At 47.5% G+C, this 22,078-nt stretch overlaps 1 protein-coding gene across 1 annotated transcript in view; it reads right to left on the bottom strand.

Moving 5' to 3' along the window:
* Nucleotides 1-17,513: 17,513 nt before the first annotated feature.
* Nucleotides 17,514-22,078, bottom strand: part of MB21D2 (Mab-21 domain containing 2) — a 69,313-nt gene continuing 64,748 nt past the window's right edge. The window contains exon 4 of the mRNA XM_054386191.1: nt 17,514-18,778. Within this exon, the coding sequence (XP_054242166.1) occupies nt 17,514-18,778 (1,265 nt within the window). The remainder of the gene's footprint in view (nt 18,779-22,078) is intronic.

Below are 22,078 nucleotides of genomic sequence, written 5' to 3'. Positions count from 1 at the left end.
GTGACTGAATCCCATGCCAGCAAAAAAGCTACAGAAGGAAAACTATTTAGTCAGCAAGGTGGCAAAACTGGAAAAGTTTAGCACAATCAGCATGGCAATAGGGTTTAGGCTCCAAGTATCAGGAGCAGAGGAAACCAAGGCTGGCATGAAGCAGGACTGGGAATTAATAAGCTCCACAGTGCAGTAGGAAGGCAAGGGGTTCAAAATGACAGGGAATCAGCAATCAAAAAGGACAGACAGGAAGGAAGCAAGAAGATGCAATGTCAAGGCTGAGAGCAGCAGAAACACCAAGTGATGAGATGTGCAGCCAACTGAGAGCAGCAAAAAGAGGCAGTAGCAACAGCAAGTGGGAAAAATAATGGGGTTGTTTCCCAGTGGGAAGATGTTTTCCTGCCAGTACCAAGAAAGCAAACTGGCAAACAGTTCCAAAATAAAAGCATTTACTGGAAACACTTACCACTTGTTCCTGAACATTCCCTATGTCATGAGCAGCTATGCAACAAGATTACATCCTCAGTGCAGTGCTCAGGATGCCATCTCTAAGGGGACAGCAGCAGGTAGGAGTCACGTTGAACTGAAACACTGTGGGGCAGTGGATGCAGACTCCTCCTCAAGGCAGCTCTCCAGCGAAGCCACCTCTCTCGTTCCCCGGCTGCAGCCCTCCTACACACACACAAAGCATCGCAGTTCTGGCGCCTGCACACAGACACGAGCCACGTTTGCCACACGGAGGAAAGCTTTCCCCTCACTTGCCGTGCACCCATGCTTGCCACTGCCACCGCCACCTGCTAGTCCTCCCCTTTCTCTCTGCAGCACTCATTCTCTCACTTGGTCTTTTCATTCCTCCATCCCCTGCTTTCAGCTTTTCGTCCCTGCCGTGGGCTAAGTCTCCTGCCTCAGACACAGCTGAGAATTGTTCTGTCTCACAGCTGCTCAGGGTTACGATCCAGGAGGGGGTCGCTATTCTCAGCTGCGCCCCTTGCAGCGACCATTGGAGGCTCTCTGGGTGTAAGCAGCCTGCCAAGGCCACTCGCGGTTGTGTTGTATGAGCTTCTGCCCTCTCCTGGCTGCGACGAGCAGCGCGGAGTTCGGGTTTCCCCCATCCCCTCGCCTATGCACAGCAAGAGCACTCCCCAAACAGCATTTCTACACTAGGCTTCTTTTTTAACAGTCCTTGCAAAGCTGCGGGTCTGAACAGCACACTTGATGTTTTATAAGCAGGATATTTTATACACCTAAGGATATCAGCATCTCCCCAGTGCCTTTCCAGTAGATCAAGGGTATGCACTATGGTTAAAAGCCCAACAGATTGTAACACTCAGCTCTTCATGGAGCTGCTCCAAGTGCACCCATTATCCTCTAGCCTGTGTCTTGCAGCATGCATCCCAAGTCCTAAGGCATTACCAATCATCCTTGAATAAGACTCTGCTTAGCTACTAGGGTCAGGTGCACAGAGCACACGGAGAAAGCTGCCTTTTTGTACTCCCTTCAGCAGTTCCTATTCTCATGTACACATGCTTAGAGCAGGTCTCACAATAAGGTCTTCATCCATCTCAGGTCTGGGGAAGCTGTATCCCTCGGGTAGTGGTTTTTCTGCCTTTTGGACTAAATTAGATAACACAAACACAGCCCCCCTTTGGGCACTTCTACAAACACATGCCCAAGCAGCTTTGTTCCCAACCCACACTGGGGGAACCTTTGCCAGAGATGGGATCAGGACATAGATCACTTCATCCAGTTTTCCCACAGTGGTACGAAAGGAGGTCTGCCTCTGACAGTCAGGTTAACACCATCTGTTCTTCCTACTGGTCTGGATCATTCTTTTGCCACCGCAATTTGTTTAGTGTCACATTTCAGTTCCTTCATACACACCCTGAACAAACACCCACTCTCTGTCAGCTCAAGCCCCTCCACAACCAACTTCTCATCTACTAGCAGTGAGAAACAACAGGAGACTCCAGTTTCAATGCCAATGGCAGTGCAGCACTACTGGGCACGTAGTTATTTAAATGCATTACAGATACTGCCACGAGCAGGGAGCTCCAATGGCCACAGATGTGCAAGGGGGCAACCACTCATTAGTTCTGCCTGATCCTGGCCTTGCAATCCCCATCCTGATTAAATTACTGAGGGTAGGATTATCAGCAAGATAATCAGATGCAGTGTCTAATCTGGATAACTCAGCATTACTGGGCCTCACAACAGAGGATTTCACTGACCACCCAGCCAGGGCATTCCAGAGAATTACATCTCCTTCCCAGCATTTAAAGGACTCAAGCATCCAAGAGACTTGTGCAGAAGGGAAGACTAGGGAATATACTCTTAATCTCAGTCAAGTGCAATAGTTTGCTTAACTGCTGTGGTTCTGAGAGCCACCAGACCCAGCACAATTAGGACTTCAGAGCAATCACTTATCTGAGCATCTCATTGAGTAGTTAAGAGGCTTCAGAATCTATGTCTTTGGTTTCTTTAATAAGGCCTCAAGATCTTCACCTATCTGTCAGGAGCAGGTAGGTGCAGCTTCATCTGTCTCAATGCAATGGCATTGTTCAAATTGCTTTTTGTGCTTCTGGATGCCTCCCTTGACCCTCTTTCAACTTTCTATTGCCCTAGTCTTTCCAAACAACTTACAGGGCCATGAGGCCTCCTGAGAGGGAGATGCTGAGAACAGAGACAAGATCTAGAAGCATTATTTTACACTTGGAGGACTTCAACATCACAGCGAAAGAATTGCCTTGCCTATTACCATCATGTAATTTCTTGCCCTCACTCATGCTTACCCTCAGCTATGTTTCTTCAAGTATGTCATTTTGGAACAGAAGGTAGGAGCTCAGTGATGCTCTGAAAAGAAAGTCTAACTTTGGGAATCTGAGCCTTGGCTGCCTTGCACGGTGAGCAGAGTTTTGTTCAGCAGAAAACAGCCTGGGTAGGAGACAGCAAATGCACCCTGAGCTTTCACCAAGTCTCCATTGTTCCCAGACAGCATGAGAGAGTATTTTAAAAATCCCTTCTTCAGGCTTGCACAGCCTGAACTCGTCCTCTTCTCCAAAAAAAAAATGAATCACTTAGAGGCTTTCATCACCTTATCAGAGTCCCTGGTGGCTCCTGCCTGCCCTCCCATGAAGAGTTTGATCTCCTTTTAGGAAGAGGATAAAGCTGTCCTTGAGAAAAGCTGCTTTTCAGGGAAGCATTGTGCTGGTTTTGTGAGAACAGACGCCTCCAGGTGTTCCCTCAAACAGGTATCTCTCAATAGTTGCAGCTCAGTCCTTTTTTTTTTTTTTCTGCCAAGCAGCTCAGAGAAAATAGACTGCAGGCATTTAACTTCTGTTTGAAGGGCACATCAGAAATGTGGTTCACAAAAGAGATGTCTAGATTACATTTCTGACGCTGTATAACTACGTGGCTCCAGCTTATCTCCAATTGCAAGGGTAAACAGGGAGAACAGGACTGAGAGGGAAGAAGTTCAGCTGAGAACAGATGAAAACATTGCCGGATGCCACCAGTTCACACTCACTGCCAATAGCAAGGCCGAGCTCCACTACCTTTCTGCACTGTGAAAAATCTGAGAGGTAAAAGGGCACTGTCATTTCAAGAATACAAATGGCTCCCTGAAATGATCTTATCTCCCACCAGAGATGATGACTTGTTACTGAGGATAATCAAATTCTTCAGCAATTAAGAAAATCCACAAGATCTGGAGCATCGCTGCCGAATTCGCTCATTTCCATATGCAAATCAGCAGCCCTCATTCACTAAACACCACGGCTGAGAAACAGGAACAGCAGCATCAGACACTGAGACATGAGCACATTTATAGGCTGCTCACCATGCATTCACACACACCAGGTAAAACAAGAGCAGGTAAAGAAACAACATTCCCATGAGATGTCCAGATTCATCCAGATCTTGGAATCCAGAAAAGAGAAACTCCCACTCTGCCACCTGTAATAGCAACTACTAAGAGAAATACTCAGGGGGAAGACTGAAAACTCACCAAAACACATCTAGAGGCAGCAGTTAGAGCCTCATAGGAAGCAGGGGACAGAAGAAAGAAGGCAGTAGCTTTTCTTTTCATACTCTATCATTAAAACTCTGAAGCTGACAACTCTGACTTCTGTCCATTTCCACAGATGTTCTAATTAGGCTCTGCAGAGAGTAAGGACAATATAACTACCACTTGTGGCTGAGAGACCTGCCTGAAAAAGTCTTTTACTCCAGGTCCAACAGAACCAGTTTCTCCAGCACTTGGTGGATTTACACCACTGGGGTTTTGTTTGTATTCTTAGTAGGTCACTTGCCCATAAGGAAGCTCTCTCTTTGGTTCACACACTCAAGACAGCTCACATGAAACCTTCACTAACAAATTAGGCAGCAGCTCCTCTCATCTCCATGTTAGGGTCAGAAGAGATCACAGCCCTTAGCTATGCTCATAGGCAAGCAGAGCTCTAACAATACAACATGGGATAGAAATCACAGAGTCACAGAAACAGTCAGGTTGGAAGAGAGCCTCAGGATCACAAAGTTCGACCCAGAACCCTACTCTACAAAGTTCACCCCAAACCATAGCCCCAAGCACCACATCGAGACCACCTTTAAACACATCCAGGCTTAGGGACTCAACCACCTCCCTGGGCAGCACATTCCAATGCCTGACCACTCTTGCTGGGAATTTTTTTTTCCTAAAGTCCAGTCTAAAATTGTGCTCTAAGCAATAGTCCTGCTCAGAAGTGGGGTAGAAATTATGGTCTAAGCCATACTCCTTCTCAAAAGCAGGACATTGATTTTCCAGACTATACTTCTTGCTTTAGAAAAGTAGAGAACTGAGGTGGTGTGGCATGACAAGGAATGACAACCTTTTGAGCACAGAAAGTCAAAAATCAGGCTGCACTGGGTAAGCACTTGCTGGTGGTGGTACACTGGAGAGCTCCAGCAGGTCTCTCTTGTGTTGGGGACACAGCACTGCAGGTGAGGTGTCACCAGAGCAGAGCAGAGGGCAGGATCACCTCTCTCGACCTGCTGGCCACGCTGCCTTTGATGCAGCCCAAGATGCCATTGGCCTTCTGGGCTTCAAGCATGCACTGTTGGCTCCTGCCCAGTTTCTCATCCACCAGCACCCCCAAGTCCTTTCCTGCAGGGCTGCTCTCAATGTCATCATCCCCCAGCCTGTACTGATATCAAAGATTGCCCTGACCTAGGTGCAGGACCTTGCACTTTGCCTTACTGAACCTCATGAGATTTTCCTCAGCCCACCCAGGTCCTGTCTGTGGATGGCATCCTTCCCTCAGTCTTCTCAACCACACCACTCAGCTTGGATATGTCCCTTCCCTACAGCCTGACCACAAACTTCCCCACAGATGAATGTGTGCAGGTGCTGCTGGCTGAGGCAGTGTTACCACACAAGGAACCAACAGCTTCAGACAGCATGAGCCCAGCAGCATTTCCAAGGCTCTTTCTCTTCAAGATCAAGCAGTTCCCTCCTGCCCAGCTCTTCCCAAAATAAACTCCTCCAGACAGCACATCTGCAAAGCAATTACACTAACAAGTTCTCTTTGTTCTATTACCTTGATTTTTTCCTAGAGAAAGAACAGGCAGCAGGAAATTTTCTGCTTCAAATGCCCATAACATTGCCTTGGGCTTTCTAGACACCCCAGCTCCTGGCACACAAAAGTAAACCCTGGCCTTTCAGCTTGCTCAGCTCACAAGTTTGTTTGCAGGTTTGCTGTTCTCTCCAAATGACAAGAAGTGGAAAGGTGAGTGCATTCATCCCCCAGAATAAGGGGTCCCCTTCTCCACCACATCACAGCTCAGGACGTAGCCCACTCCTTACCACAGGGTCTGCCTGAAGCTCCTCAGGGAGTCAGACATGGCATACAGAGCTGCTTCTCACTTTATGCACAGGTTTATACTAGTCCCACATAAAAGCTCTCTTCTCGGTCCAGCAGTGACTTGCCTCTGACTGCAGTCCCAAACCACTCACCCCTCTGAGCACAGAGAACCATTAGCATGACCTTCCCAGTGGCTCCCTTCCCTTCACTGTAACCTTGCTCTGCCGAATGATTGCTAACCCAGATGCCACTGTCCTGGTGTGCTGCAGTAGCCAGGCTTGCTGAGCAGTCAGTTAGCTGTGCTGGGGCCAGCTGGTGAGCATCAGCCTTCCCAGACACAGCAATGGCCAGGTGTGCCACCAAGGGCTGGGTTACTGTGCAGAAAGAAAAAAGAAAACCAAGGGCTTTTTCTCCTCCTATTCCACTTTTCTCTGTGTTAGAGGGAGAAGGAGGTCAGTACTGCTAGGAAGCTCAGTCACCACTGCAAGTACTCCAGCTGGCAGATGGAATAAGAAAGGGGATCCCAGAACCCTCAGGGCCTGCCTGTCCTAAGAGTGGTCTCCCTTCATGCATCAGCTGTGCGTTCAGAGCAAATGAATTGGCTTTTAGCACGAGCAAATTCCAGGTCTTGCCGTTGGCAGTCCTGAGGATATGCAGCTCCTCCTAACCTGGAGTGAGCTGCAGGTGCTCAGCTACCTGGGCAATCAGGTCCAGCTTCAGGTGAGTGACTGCTTCAAGGATAACAATGTTGGGTAGAGCAAGGGAGTGCTGAGGAGCCACACAGAAGGATGTGACACCCATGCCTTAGTTCTGCCTGAGACCTGAGTCAGGGACAGGTGTGCCTGCTTTGGTCCACGTAAGGGTAGGAACTGGTGAGCACTAAGCAGATGAAGAGGGCAGATTCCAGCTAGCTGTGTCCTGACCTGCTTGGAGACAGTCCAGGATAGCTCACCTACCCTTAAGTCTGTGGGCAACACATTTTTGTCCCCAAAAGAGAGGTGTGCTCTCTTCTTAATGTTGCCTGGTACAACGTTCTGCAGTTTCAGCAACTGTTCTCTTACAGGCTATGCAAACCACAGAAAAGTCAGGAAATATTGGGAATCATTTAGCAAACAGCTCAGTCAATCTTGTTTCTTTGCTCATTGGAGCAGGCATGCTCTCTGGTGAGCATTAACGTTTGCATAAGGAACATTAGGACTGCACTTTGCAGTTTCCCACTATTGATTGCTACCTTTCAAGCCCAGCTCTAATCCATGTCAGCAGACGTGAGCTAGGAGGCAGCTATGTCCCCACTGGGAGCAATGATGTATTATCACTCTCTTCACATGAACCTGGAGGAATCCTGCGTATGTATTTGACAGAAATTCCTGGCTCTAACTGGCTGCATAGGAATTTCAGTGGCTGCAGAAGTGCAAATCAACATAACCTTTCTGTGACTAGACTGAAAATCAGGTACTAAGAGTGAGTTATGCACACAAGAGACTATTTCACAAATTCATTAATTTGCTTTGCTAATTCTATCCTCAAGCCCTTGCCTTCATGTTTTGAATTCAGGCTGGCAAAGGTAGACATTTGCTGATGTCCTGTGTGTCAAACTTGAGAAGAGCAGATATCTTCCCCATCCTCACCCTGGCCCTCCAAATAATGTTTTATCTCACCAGACATGCAAAGGGACAAGGCCACAAGCAGACAACACCACAAGGTTACTTCCAGTAAGAACTGGGAGGCTGCAATTCCACTGTGAGCTTTCTAAGCAGAGTGGCTATTTCCAAACTGGAAAATGTTATGCAGCTGAGAGAGAGCTGAGCTGGCTCTAAGAAAGCTCTTCCCAGAAAGAGAAGCTTTATGTGGTCTAACCAGTGCCATGAAGAAAGCTCCTGGTCAGAGCTCTTTGGGTTCACCTGCTGTGTTCCTTATGAACTCACTGAGGGAAGTACTCTGTGACAGAGTGGCAACTACTGAAAGAGAAATGGCAGTTGGATCTGAAGGATCTTTTTGCAGCCAGGCCAGAGGATTCCATGTGATCACATGTGGGTCCAGCCAGCCACTGCCACTGTTGCATCATCTGCCAATGGCATCATACCACTAAATGGGCAGTTGAGGGACCTGGTCTGTGCCAGCAAGCACCAGCAATGCAGGAGGGGCATTGCTTAGAGGTGTTACTCCCTGCTCCCCCAGACCTCAAGCCTGGCTGCACAAATAGTTGATTAACTCAGTTCTTTGTGACAAATTAACCCCACTGCCAGTAATAAATGGCAGGAATTCATGACCTCCCCAGCTTTGTGCAAAGATCTGTGTAAGGTAAAAGCAGTTAACAGGACTTGGCCCCTGGGACAGCTGGACTCCAAACAGACACAACCATCCAGACCTACTGACTGCTCTGCTGGGCTGAACTCAGAGCCCAGGCAGGGAGGGGGGAGCTGGAGCTGTTCCCAGCACCTCCAGATCACACTTGAGACCCCTTCTGCGTGCACATGGCACGAAGGCACAGAGGAGTAGAAAAGGCACAGCAGGCAGGGTCCTGTTCCACAAACACCATGGAAATCTCTTGGCACATCCTATGGGAACTACTTACACACCTTGTCCCTGCACTGCCTGCCTTTGAATTTCAGACAGAAGTTACCACGGTGGGAAACAACTCCTGGAGATCTCCACTGTTCAGGAGAACTTCTAAGGCCCTAATACAGTAAGGAACTGAAAGCATAGAACTTGAAACCTCCAACATATGCAGGGGCACACAAACCACTGCTGCACTTGATGCTCCCCATTGAGCTGGAGCTGTGGGACACAGGTTTGCTTTTGCTTCCAAGACTACATCTTTGCACAGTTATCAGAGCTTTATAGCTGGAGCAAAACCTCTTCCAGGAAGAGCCCAATACAGTAAGGTTCTTTGTGAGTCAGCAGCTAGGCAGGAAATGCAAGACTAGCACAACTTTAAAACTGACATGAAGCTCCTTTGCATAGACTCAGAATGGTTTGGGTTGCAAGAGACATTAAAGATCATCTAGTTCCAATTTCCCTGCTATAGGCAGGGACACCTCCTACCAGACCAGGTTGCTCAAGGCCCCACTCAACCTGGCTTTGAACAATTTCAGGGTCAGAGCCTCCACAACAGGGCAACCTGTTCCAGTGCCTCACCACCTTCACAGTGAAGAATTTCCTCCTAATGTTTAATCTATATCCAGCTTCTTCTACGTCTGAAGCCATCACCTCCCATCCTACCACTACATGCCTTTGGAAAAAGTCCCTCTCCAGTTATCCTTCAAATACAAGAAGGCTGCCAAAAGGTCTCCCCAGAGCCTTCTCTTCCCCAAGCTGAACACAACTCCAATGCTCTCAGTCCATCTTCATAGGAGAGGTGTTTCAGCCCCCTAATGGTCTTTTTGGCCCTCCTCTGGACCCACTCTAACAGGGGCCCTATCCTTCTGGTGTTGGAGGCTCCAGAGCTGGACACAGTACTCCAGGTGGAGTCTCAGAAGAGCAGAGCTGAGGGGTAGAACCACCTCCCTCAACCTGCTGGCCACACTTCTTTTGATGCAGGCCAGGATGTGGTTTGCCTTCTGGGCTGCAAGAACGCTTTGCATGCTCACGTTGAGCATCCCCAAGTCCTTCTCCAGCCAGCCCATATTTGTGCTTGGGATTGCTTCAACCTAGGTGCAGCATGTTGCACTTGGCTTTGTTGAACTCCATGAGGCCAGCATTGGCACACCTCTCAAGGTTCCTCTGGCTGGCATCCTGTCCCTCCAGCTTGGTGTTGACTGCACCACACAGCATGGCATGTTTGCTAGGGGTTCACTCAGTCCCACTGTCCGTGTCACCAGCCATGGTGTTAAGTAGCACTGGTCACAGTACTGACCCCTAAGGAGCACCACTTGTCACTTGTCTCCACCTAGACATCAAGCCCTTGACAGTCACTCTTTGAGCACAATCATCAAGCCAGTTGCTTAGCCACCAAGCATCAAATCCCTGTCTTTACAATTTGGAGAGCAGGATGCCATGAGACAATGTGTTAAATGCTTTGCACAAGTTCGGGTAGATTACATCAGTTGCTCTTCCATTGTCCATCAATGTTATTGCCCCATCACAGAGGCCCACCAGATTTGTCAGGCATGATTTGTCCTTGGTAAAGGCATGTTGGCTGCCACCAAATCACCTCCTCATTTTTCATGTGCTTTAGCAGAGTTTCCAGGAGGATCTGCTCCATGCACAGAACTGAGATTGGCTGGCCTGGAGTTCCCTGGGTCTCTTTCTTTTTCCCCTTTTTGAAAATGGAAGTTATGTTTCCCTTTCTCCAGTTAGTGGGAAGTTCACCAGACTGCCATGACTTTTCAAATATGATGGAAAGCAGCATGGCAACTTCACCTGGCACTGTCCGCAGGACCTGCAGATGGATCCCATCATGTCCCATGGACTTGTGCACCTTCAGATTCTTTTCCCTCTTGGTTCTGATCTGCATGCACGATGTACTGCTTTCTAGGTGGGTCATCTTGTTTGGGTTTTTCCCCCTTTATTTCTTGAGCTGTTATTCAGGACTGCCTTTTACACTCAAGCACTGGCTGTACCCAGTCAGTTCACCTGCAGGTGCCTTGTGTGCAGGTCCAGCAGCACCCCCTGAAGAGCCCACAGTTTGCTTGCACTTACACTGCTCCCACACCTTGCAGCCTCACTCCAGCCCTCCACACAGTCACACTGCTGAGTTTCCACCTGCTCAATAAGCTGGAAAGCTGTTGGGCTGCAGGATTCACTCATTTTTCTCCATAGGCTGCTTTTACTTGCAAGAGCAAGACTTCTGTGCATGCTGGACCAGTATGAGCCAGCAGCCTTGGGTAGTGCTGTGTAGCAGAACAAGCCAGTGCCTCTGAATTATTTATTCCAACTCACATGAACTTGCATTTCTCTTCCTTTTTTTTTTTTTGCACAGTCACCATGATGCTTGCTGCTCCATGAGAAAGCTGGAGAGACAGATGACACAGAGGATGAGGTTGCTCCAGGTGATGATAACAAAACATGACAAGGCATAAATCCAGCTCCTTTCAACAGTATTTTATTTTAGTTCATTACTGTGTAGCAGAACACCCCGAGAGAGTTCATTTAAAGATCCTTTAGAGAGGAGCATGGGGCAGGCAGGGTGCAACAGAGCAGCAGTCTGGAGGAGTCAGATGAACAGCACTTCCATGCCTCCTGGGTTTCCCATTTGATGGTGAATAGAGCCATGCCTTGGGGAAAGAACAAGTGGGGCACTAGCTTTGTACTACTGACCTGGTGACACGCCTCGGTGGACTTGCCTGTCCTTAGTCACAACGGGCTGCTGGCCTTCAGGAACACTGAGCTCAGTTTTTAGAGTTTCCTTTAACTTATGGGCTCATGGGTTTCTTTCTGGAAGCTTTCTGTAACAGCTTCTCACCATTATTCCCTCCATTTTACTTAGCAGCAGAGATGAAGTCTGTGCACTCAGTTCAAATATTCAGCAAGGTAACATCTAGCTGTACTCACAGAAATCCAGGAGTTAAAGACAAGACATTTGCCAAGCCCAGGTTTACCACCAGTGTTAACAAAACAAGGGAATGAATATAGCATGGTGTACATCAACCAAGACCACTCAGAACCACTAGCAAAGAGAGGCAGCCTCTGAGGGAAGTGAAATGAAGGGTGCAGCTTTGACTTTTATCTTGCTACCACCCTTTTCCCTTTTATAAGGTGCTAAGAAGTGTGGGGCTAGAGGTGGACTAAACACTCTCTGGAGCCTAAACATCAAACCCAGCAGCATCACTGTGAAGTCCTGTATCAAAAATTAATAGTTGGAGAATATTTTGAGGGTCCTCCCAAGGACAATCACAACTGAACACTCATGTACCAGATTCCGTGGGAGGTAGAGTGGAAACGTCCTTCACAGAGACATTGTTACTGGCCCTTGCTCCCCACCACCCCAACTCTTCTGTATTAGTTTACATGGCTGCAAAGAAGGTGTAGGGCACAGTAAAGAGCCTTGCAGGCACTGGGTGCCTCCCTAAGCAGAGAGCCACAAGGATCACTGGGCTTGCTGCAGGCTTGCTCTCAGGGCCACCCTTGCCAGGGAAGATCCAGCCTGCATTCCAGACAGCTCCACCCACAGCTTCTGATCCAAGAAACTGCAACTAATTGCTGCAGCTATGGTGGTGGTATAGAGACTGGGGATTTGGGTCAGTGGACTCCCACTACTCCTCTGCTGTTCTTGCCAGAGCAGTCCTAAGGCAGTCGTGGTCTTCATCTCACAGTGGTGGCAGGAGACTGAAGAGTGCCAGCAGCGTTCAGGGACAGCATTTGCTGTGTGCCACTCTTGAGCTCTTTGGCACAAGGGTGCCTCTGTGGTAGCACTGGTCGTGGAGTCCCATCCTGGTCCCTACACAAGTCATAGAGCTGTCCTGCAGGAAGGATTTTGTCCTCTATGCTGTTTCAGATCAGCCAGGTGGAGTTACCTCTTTATGTGACAGTTGTAGGAAGCTGTCCCTTAGCCTGCAGTCATCTGTGGTTGCACATCTGACCTGGACCCTGCAAACACAACCAGCTCAAGTCTGCCTGAAGAGCACTGACCTCAGATAGGAGCAGATTCACACTGCAAGGGATGCCTGGGAAGGGCAGCTGGCTGCTTTGCACAGAAGCACATTGGCCTTTATTCTCTGATCAAGTGAGGCCCTCAGGAGTGGTGATGGAGATACTGTGTGTGAGCCTTGGCACACAGGAGGCAGGGGAAGAACACAAGATCACTAGTCCTTCATGAACCAAGCCCATTCCTTTCTTCCCACAGTTCTGTCGTCAACTGACCAAACAGATCACCAAACCCTCTCCCCATCCCACCAATGTCATGGTAAGGCATGAAGCAACAGGGAGCTCTAGAGACAGAGCCATTAATGAGTGAAGTGTCCAACATCCTCAGCCAAAGCTATGATTTGTACCTGCTGAAGTAGACAAAAGTACCTCAGCCTCTCTTTTCTCCACCTCCCTAAAAGAACACTAAAACAAAGGGGTCAGTGGGGTTGAGAATCAGGGAAAAAAGTGGCTGCTTGGGTACAATTTGCACTTTGCACTAGAGCTTGTTGGGTTTCAGAATCACATATGGTGTCTTCTCTGTACCTAGCAAGACATCAGTCATATCTTCCACATTGATATTCCTAACACACACACACACACAAAAAAAAAAAAAAAAAAAAAAACAACACTGAGAGGGAAAGAGTCAGTTTAAAGGGAGCCTGATGCCCCTAACATGCACCACATCTTTCTGCCCAGCAAATCAGGCTGTCTGGAGACTAAATGAGTGTGTTCCTCTACACCACAGAAGGTCAGCACGATAAAAATAACCCCAAAAGCCTACATTGTTTGGTATCACAGTGCTGAGCCAGGGACAGTGATAATAGGGAAACACAAGAGCTCCTCAAAGCAGCCCTAAAAAAAGTAGATTATAAAAGGGCAAAGAGGGAGAAGAAGGGATGAAGGGCTATTTTATCACTATTCTAGAAGCATTCAGAGGGAATAAAATGGGATCCAAATGACAGCTCTCAAAAGCCAAACTGTGCTATATATAATGCTGAATATCCCTAAACACAAAACAAGTCAGCAAGAGCCCCATGGCCAGCAACTTTTTAATATCTGTGTTGTTTTTTTTTTCCTCCACCTCCCCTTGCTTAGCCTTTGCCCCATGACGGTTATTTGGCTTTCTAAAGAGCTTAATCAGGAGCTATTAGAGACACTCACTCTTTGAGCTGTATAATGTTAAAAGTCCATTAGCTCACCCCAAGCAAGGCTGGCAGGAGGGAGATGATGTACTTGCTGAAATTGAACAAGCTTATTTGTATGCTGAATATTTCTAATCACTGAGCAATGCCAGGAGAATCTAAACATTCCTGCACTCAGCTGCCCAGTGACCTTTCCAACACAGTCGCCTTAAAGCAAAGTGGCAAAACACATCCAACACTGAACCTGCAAAAAGGTTCAGATGGATGTTTTTAACCAACTCCAGGCACCAACCACGCACATCTTTAAAACAAACAAAACCCTTGAGAAATAATCATTAGAAAAGCCTTTGCCCTATTCCCTTGCATGGTTGCTTGTATGCTGCATGGGTTAATAAAATACGACAGACATCTGCTTATTGTTGGTCTGCCTGCAATCAGCTTGATCCAGCAAAGCACACACACACACACTCAGTTACAAGCACATTTTCAAGTCCCAGTGGACATTAATGGGGCCTATTTTTGGGTATTTGGGACCTATCTTGTGACCCTCCAGCCCCTGCCACAACCTCCCAGATGCTTTCAGGTCCAATCATCCAGCTGCCGTGTGTGGCCATCGCCATACAGCAGCAGACTGGGGAGACACCTGAATAAAACTTCTTTACAGAGATGTTTTCAGAGGCTGAAGATAAGTGGAGCCAGCTTCCCAACAGGCAGAGCACCAAGGTCTGTTTGAAACTTGAAAGGGGCATTGAAAAAATAATAGGTTATTGGTGTCTAAACACACTCAGTACTTTGAAATCCCACATACAGACTTGGGTATTTTGCAAGCCTGCCCCAGTATATACTCAAAGACAAAAGAGGACAACAGGAGAGGAAGAATCACAGAATGTTAGGGGCTGGAAGGGACCTCAAAAGACCATCCAGTCCAACCCCTCTGCCAGTGCAGGATCACCTAGAGCAGATCACACTGGAATGCATCCAGGTGGGTTTTTTGAATATCTCCAGGGAGGGAGACTCCACAGCCCTCTTGGGCAGCTTTCTGAGCAGCCAAAGCCTTCTGTGCTCTCTAATGTACAAAGCACACATCACCACTCTGGGCTAGCAACCTGCTTCATTAAGTTGAGTTATAGTATATGGAAAGGAACAAATACTGGACTGATTCAAAACCTACTGGAGATTAGGATTTCTGCCTCCCTTGGAAGACAGACTGTCCAAGGCAGAGGATGTTCCCAGACTGACCTGGGAAATTGCTTTCTAGTCCACTAAAAAGCCAAACCTCCTCTTCCCTGAAAAAAACAAACAAACAAACAAAACCCCAAACCAAACCAACAAACAAACAAACAAACAAAAATCAACAAAACCCCAAAACCTCAAAACCAAAAAACCCCAAACAAACCCAAACCCAACAGACACACATTTTGCTCATACACAGGAAGAACAAGATGGGTACTTTTCAAAAGGCTTTTTTAATTAAAACAAAACAAAAAAAAAAAAAAAAAGAGAGAAAAGGATAAAAAGGAGCACACACCAGAGCTTGACGTGGGCTAGCCAAGCTGCAGGGCATCAGGACACTGGTCTGGCATGAGGAAGGCTGTGTTTCTGCATAACTCAGGAGCACTGGCATGGACACAGGGGCTCCTGGCAAAGTACTCTGCCTGCCAGGCTCCTGCTGCTTGGTTCTGAGCAGCTCTCTCTCATGTGGTGATGGCAAACTTCATCCTGGAGACCAGACTCTCTTATTTTTTCCCAACAGACAGAAGTCCTGGAGACTGGGGAGAAGACCATTTCAATGAAACTGCATTTTCCAAGCACTTCTGGAGAAGAGTCCCAGTTGTTTCTCCTGCCTCTCCCATTGGTTACACAGGATTAAATGGAGACTCATCTTTGGCGACAGTGACACTGGTAGGACCCAGTTCTGCTTCTGCTGAAGTCAATACATGTCCTTGCCTGGACCATAAATGCAGCTGCACCAGGCCTCATGATCACTAGCCAACTGTGCTTTCAAGTTAAATCCTCATACCCTCCATCTAGACAACAATTTCTGAGAGCTTCTTCAGGCTCACGTTAAGTGTGTACCAGTAAATTCAGGTAGATGTGAACATCTGGGCTTACAGCAAGGGGGTGAAGTTTTCCCAATATGCCCAAGAGATGGAGGAGCCAAAGCTTTAAGACAGGACTTGAGCCCTAGATGAGTTGTTGAAGCTTCCCTGCTGTCTAATAAAGCAGTTTCCAAAGCTGCTGGTGTGTTGCTTCACCAGCCTGGTTTCTTTACCGGAAAGGCTGGGCTGAAAAAAAAGTGACACATCTTTCATACACCATTTTTAGCTGTCAGAATTTACTAGATATGTGCCTCATCTGTTTGTCAAATATTTTAAAAAATACTTCAACCTGCTCTAATAATCACATTTCAAAACATGCATCGCGTTTGGATCAGAACAGCTTCTCTGGGACCACCAGTAAGCCCAAATAGCTGATTTAAGGCCTAAATATCAGTCACTGGCCAGCCAGCCACAAAAAGCCACTCTGTCCTTGTGAAGTCTTGGAATCCTTTTTGGCTCAGACTAACCCCTTGTGTCCATACATCTTACCCGACACATGACAGGAAAGTGTTTGTCAAGGCTACTGCTGCACCACAAGCTTACATACAAACACAACTTCTGCACGCAGCAGACCAGAGGAAGATCTCCCAGGTCCCAGGGTAAGTCAGAAAGTCCACAGGAGTCAAGGGAAGGGTAACTGCCAGAAAGGATCAGGCCTAATACATGCAGCACAGAAGCAAGGTGGCTTCTTTGCTCAAGGTCTGGCTGCTTCACTTTGCACATACCACTGCTTTAGCATTACATCCCTATCTAAATGGTGAACCTGCTGCAACAACATGCAATACATATTAATGCAATATGCACTGCAACACACAATATGCATCCAAAGAAATATGCCAAGGCAAACATCTGACTTCTCACACGTAGCAGGGCTAACGAGGCAGAGCTTTTCACAAAAGACAATCAAGAAATCACCTGAAACCATGATATACCCAAGGGGGCCTCAAGCAGTCTGCAATACTGAGACCTAACAGCAGATGCTAATTCATGGAAGAAACACAAACAGTGGGACTTGAGGTAATGGCAGAGATTTCATTAGTGCAATTAACATTTATAATGGTATGTTCTTTAATAGAATTTAAATAAGGCTTTGAATAATTGCACACACTAAAACTAACATTCCATAACCTTATTCCGCGTGGAAAAGCAGCAGAAACAACCCTCTGGACTGTACAAGGTCCAATTATGAACAATTACATTCAAAAAGTAGATCACAACCAGAAACAACTCTTTCCTCCAAAAGCTGCATCATCAGCTTTAGAGTCAACTTTCTCCCCTAGTGTGAGAAGTGTGAAAAACAGATGAACTGGGCATCAGCTCAGTAGGTTTGGCCTCATCAAATTACCAGCAGTGCTTTCCAACCCAGAGTCTCCCCTCATTTCATTCGGGTGATGGAAGCTCTTGGAAAAAAGAAGTGAATCTCCAAAGGAACAGAAGGTGAGTTGTCCCTTCTCCAGGCCTAAGGATGTACATAAATTATGGAGGCTTGGGGGGGAAAAAAAAATAAAATGAAATCTACATTATGCTGTGGCATGTGTGTTTATGGTGCATGGTCTCCTTTAGAAACTACTCACAGACAACAGGGCTGGGAAGGTGGGGGGAAAAAAATAAGATAAAATCAAAGCAGCATATGAAATAGTAATAGACTGTCTCAAAACCTGCACTGTCCTGCAGAACCAGGAATTATAATTTATTCAGATTGTTCTCCACAGATCCAATCTAGGCTGGATATGTGATAAACAAGAGACTAGGTCATCAAGGAAAACCAAAAGAAAAAAAACAACAAACTGAAACAAAAAACCCTGCACACTGCAGGAGTTAAAAAAAAAAAATAAGAAAAGAGAAGGGGAAAAACCATCCCAAGAAACATTGCTGAAAGCTCAGAAGAATTTGTCATCGATTCTGAAGTGGGGCCTGGTGACATCGTCTGGGTTAATGAAGACGGAGATGGACTTGCCGGGGTTCTCAGTCACTAGCTGCTGCAACTTTTTGGCTAAGCGGTCGTCAGGCTGGTTGGGGTCCCCGCCGTCCGACTGGGGCGAGGGGATGCTGGTGGCGCTGCCCCGCCGCTGGAGCTCCAGCGTCAGCCGGTTGGCCGCCTTGACGTGCTCGATGGCAGTTCGAAGGTGCTCAGCGGGGTCGGAGCGGACCGAGGACAGCTTCCGCGCGTGCAGCATGACGGTTTCTTCCGAGAGGTGCTCCAGCATGTTGCACTGGGGGATGAAATAGTTAGGGCACATCTTGTTGACCAAGCAGTGCTGGAGATCATCGATGAGACCCAGCAGGAAGTGGGCCGCGTAATCCTCCTGGGCCAAGTAGCTGGCCGGTAGCCGGTCACAAGCCCAAAGCATCATGCTGCGCAAGTGATATGGACTGATGGCTTTGGGGCGGGACAGCAATTTGATGATGATAGCCTTGCAGGCCTGGTAGGCTTGCATGAGGCTGCTGGAGATGCACTTCTTCAGCTGCACTTCGCTTCTGGCAAATGACAGCCTCCATTCATTGTCCTTCTTCCCCTTGTAGGAACACGCAGGCACTAAATAAAACCCACTTATGACTTCCTCCTCCGTGATCTTCCCATCCCAGAAGTGGTTCTCCATCAGCCAGCTCTGGGCCACAGCTGGCCAGCCTTTGAAGGACACCACAGGGACAATGTCGTACAGCATGCGGCTGCTGCCCACTCCTAAAATGATGGATATGATAGTCCCGTTTTTCTCTACCTTCTCCACCTTTGGCATCCCTCGCTGGGGCTTCTTCTGGATCTCAGAAAGGACAATGCTAATGGAGTCATAGAACCAGTCTGCCACTTTTGTGGGGGAGAAGAAATAATTGGTAGCTCCATTGATATGGTCCACGATGGTGCAGCAGTCCTTCCATTTGCTGATGGTGCCCTCATCGAAGAGGCGCAGGCTCAGCCAGGAGTGGCAGAGTGCCGAGTGGCGCATGTCCAGCGTCACCGGTTGGTTGCGGTCATGCAGCTTCAGCGCTGGCACAAGCAGGGTGAAGTCCATGTCGTAGTCTGTGCCTCGTGCGTAAACATTCAGCTCATCAAGGTCAATGTCCACCACCCCTTCCCGCACGCCACCGGAAAGCAGCAGGTACTCGTTGGCTACAGGCAGCTTCTGGTCAAGTTTCTGAACCATGCCTGCAAAAGAGAGAAAGAGAAACCCTTTCAAGAGGAGGCAAGCAGACCTGGGAGACAGGATTTAACAAGGATTAAAACCCATCCGATATCCAGCAGGACGAAAAGCAACCAGAGGTATCCATCACTGCCTGTGTGGCACATATAATACAGCAGCCCAGCACTCAGCCAACCTTCAGTCCCATCTGACTCAGGGCAGGGCCTCCTCTGCATTCCTAGAAATGGGTGAAGTCCATCCTGCATATCATGCTGGGAAATAAGCAGAAGCCTCTGGTAAAAGACAGCAAAGCTACTTCCACGACTCAATTTAATTTCTTAAACACCTCCTAAACTCTCTTTTTCACCATATTGTCACTCATTTCCATGGTATCCAAATGCTTCCCCAACACTTTGAAAGGAAAAGAGAATATTAATTGACTCACTGTTCTGATTTTCTCTCTGATCACAGGATGTTAGGGGTTGGAAGCAACATCCAAAGATCATCGAGTGCAACCCCCCTGCCAGAGCAGGACCATAGAATCCAGCACAGGTCACACAGGAACACATCCAGATGGGTCTTGAAAGTCTCCAGAGAAGGAGACTCCACAACCTCTCTGGGCAGCCTGTTCCAGTGCTCTGTGAACTTCATAGTAAAGAAGTTCCTCCTCATGTTGAGGTGGAACCTTCTGGGCTTTGGTTTCCATCCATTGCCCCTTGTCCTATCACAGGGTGCAACTGAGCAGAGCCTGTCCCTTCCCTCTTGACCCCCAGCCCTCAGATATTTATAGACATTTATTAAATCCCCTCTCAGTCCTCTCTTCTCCAGACTAACCAGCCCCAGGGCTCTCAGCCTGTCTTCATAGGGCAGTGCTCCAGTCCCTTGATCATCCTGGTAGCTCTGTTGGACTCTGCTGATATAAGAAAAAAAATCTGGACTGGCATCAAGGGGTTGGTTTGTGTGTCAGTGGATGAACAGCTACAAATGACAGTTCAAGCAGGTTGGATTTTACAAGTTGCTTTACATTTACTGATGAGCAAGGTAACACATCCTCTTTTGAGGGAATGGAGACAGGCTAAGCCATCAGGCCATTACAGAAGCCATATTGTATTGAAGCTCTGAAATTTCTTCTTCAAGCTGTTAAAACACCTGATCATCTCCTCAGAGCACAGACACGAAGAGAGATTTCTGTTTTCATCACCCAAAGCAGACAGCTCCCTTCACCCAGTTTATATATACCCTGTGGTCACAGAACACCAACAGCAGACTGAGAAGAGACTCTGCACAGCAGCTGAGATATCAGCACCTCGTTCCGTGTTCAAATTTGGCTTAAAATCAAGCTCTGCACTTTGTCTGCTTTGTAATCTGCTTCTGCTGTCTAGGCTGGTTCACTCCTAGTGTTGGCCTTAGTGGTTAAATGCTTTTGCTTCCTTCCCAGCCTCAGGTCAGACAACACACCTTGGCCGCCTGGGAATTAAGGTCAGTGACTGAGTAGAGACATTGAACCTCTTAAAAGCACTGCAGGAGGGATGTATCATTGTTTCTTACAAGCACAAACGTGTTGGGTCTTGTTGGCACAAATTACTTACTCTGACTTTCCAAAAGTCCCATGGTTTGTTTAAATCGACAGTGGTCAAATGCAGATCTTCCATCACAAGGAAATCAGTCTTGGAGAGAAAACAGTGGGAATAACTAGGCAGAGGCATGACAAGGTGAGCCAGAAAGCTGCCAATCACACTCTCAGCCCAGGGACCAAGGACAGACAGATTAGCAGTGTGTTTTTCATGCACACTAATACAAGTGATCAGCACTAGAGTCTGAGCACCCATCCTGGTATAGCCCTAGGTACTGCAGAGCCTTTCCCAAGTCAATGCATCCCCATGGGATTACAGACACCACCTGAACTGAACAGGCCTCTCTAAGCAGAGTGCTGAGGGCTGCACTAGGCTGAGTGGCACTGCAGTGCTCTCAGAGACTCACCTGTCTTTTGCTGCAGGCTAGGACACAGGGAAGGGAACACTATCTATATACACAGAGGTAAGTCATGACCAGAGCAGAATCTAAAGCTATGCTGACACTGATTCCGTGGGAAGAGCCAAGGAAATGGCTTGTGTGTGAAGAGGGAGGTGTCTTGAAGTAATATTCAGGGTAACTGTGTCACCCTCCATGTGAAACTCCTTGTTAAATACACTTTACCTATTTCATTGCTTCAGAGCACTAGACCCAGTCCATTTTGCTGCACTGAGGTGCAATGATCTTCCTGCCAGGAAGGCAAGGACCTCACCCATTCCATTTCATGCAGCTCCAGAGGCTGCAAGAGAAGAAAACAGTTCTGGAGGAGTGCTAAGAAATTCTTCCTGCTAAGTCCTGAGCTAATCCCATTCTCCAACCTTGCCACATGTTGCCCTGTTCATCTTTAAAGGGTTACAACCACAAAAAGCTTTTGTCAATCTCAAAAGTATTTTCTGAGGCTTAAATCCTAAGATTTAAGAGAGCTATGTTACCCTGACTTGCCCAGGCTTCCCTGTCCCTGAGGCCATGAAAGCAGCAGTAACCTCCTTGTATCTAGATGAAGGAGATGTCTAATGGGTGCCTAAATTGAAGTGACTTCTGGAGACACTACTGACACACTGCTTCCAAATCCTGTCCTCAAACCAATGCAAGCAGCCTTAGTGCTTTACACACCCCAGTGGGAAGCAGAGACAAAGACCTATGAAGTAGAGCCTGGGTCAGTCACATCACAGGGACAGGGAGCAGTTGCTTTCTTTCAACCATGAAAGTCAGTACTGACCCTCAGTGTGGGGCAGCACAGCTAGTCAGGGTCCTGATAGCCCATCCTGCATCTACACTGACTCAAAACTTTCCACTCAGACTGTGATCTGCAGCATCTGCCATAGAGAGATTTTCAAGACCCATCTGGATGTGTTCCTGTGTGACCTGTGCTGGATTCCATGGTCCTGCTCTGGCAGGGGGGTTGGACAATCTTTGGAGGTCCCTTCCAACCCCTAACATCCTGAGAGAGGCAAACAGAATGTAACTATCTTACAGAAGAAACTGTTCAAATCTACACAATTCAGTAAAGAATGTATTTGTCCAAATATTCTTAAATGTTCAGGATGAAAATGTCCTTTGAAGCTCTGCAGTGTGCCCTTTACACCAAAACATCTATCCTGTGGTACAGCCAGAGCCTGTGACTGAAAGAGAAAAACCACATGATTCTTCTGAAAGATAGAGATTCTCCTGGAATCTGCTGTGGCATGAGTTGCTTTCCTTGGCCTGAAGAGATCCTCTGTCCTTACATGGCAGCAATAGAGTTGACAGTCTGA

This window comes from Indicator indicator, chromosome 13 (genome assembly GCF_027791375.1).
Source record: "Indicator indicator isolate 239-I01 chromosome 13, UM_Iind_1.1, whole genome shotgun sequence".
NCBI lineage: Eukaryota > Metazoa > Chordata > Aves > Piciformes > Indicatoridae > Indicator > Indicator indicator.
Note: the sequence above shows the minus strand (reverse complement) of the source record. Positions and strands in the feature narration are given on the sequence as shown.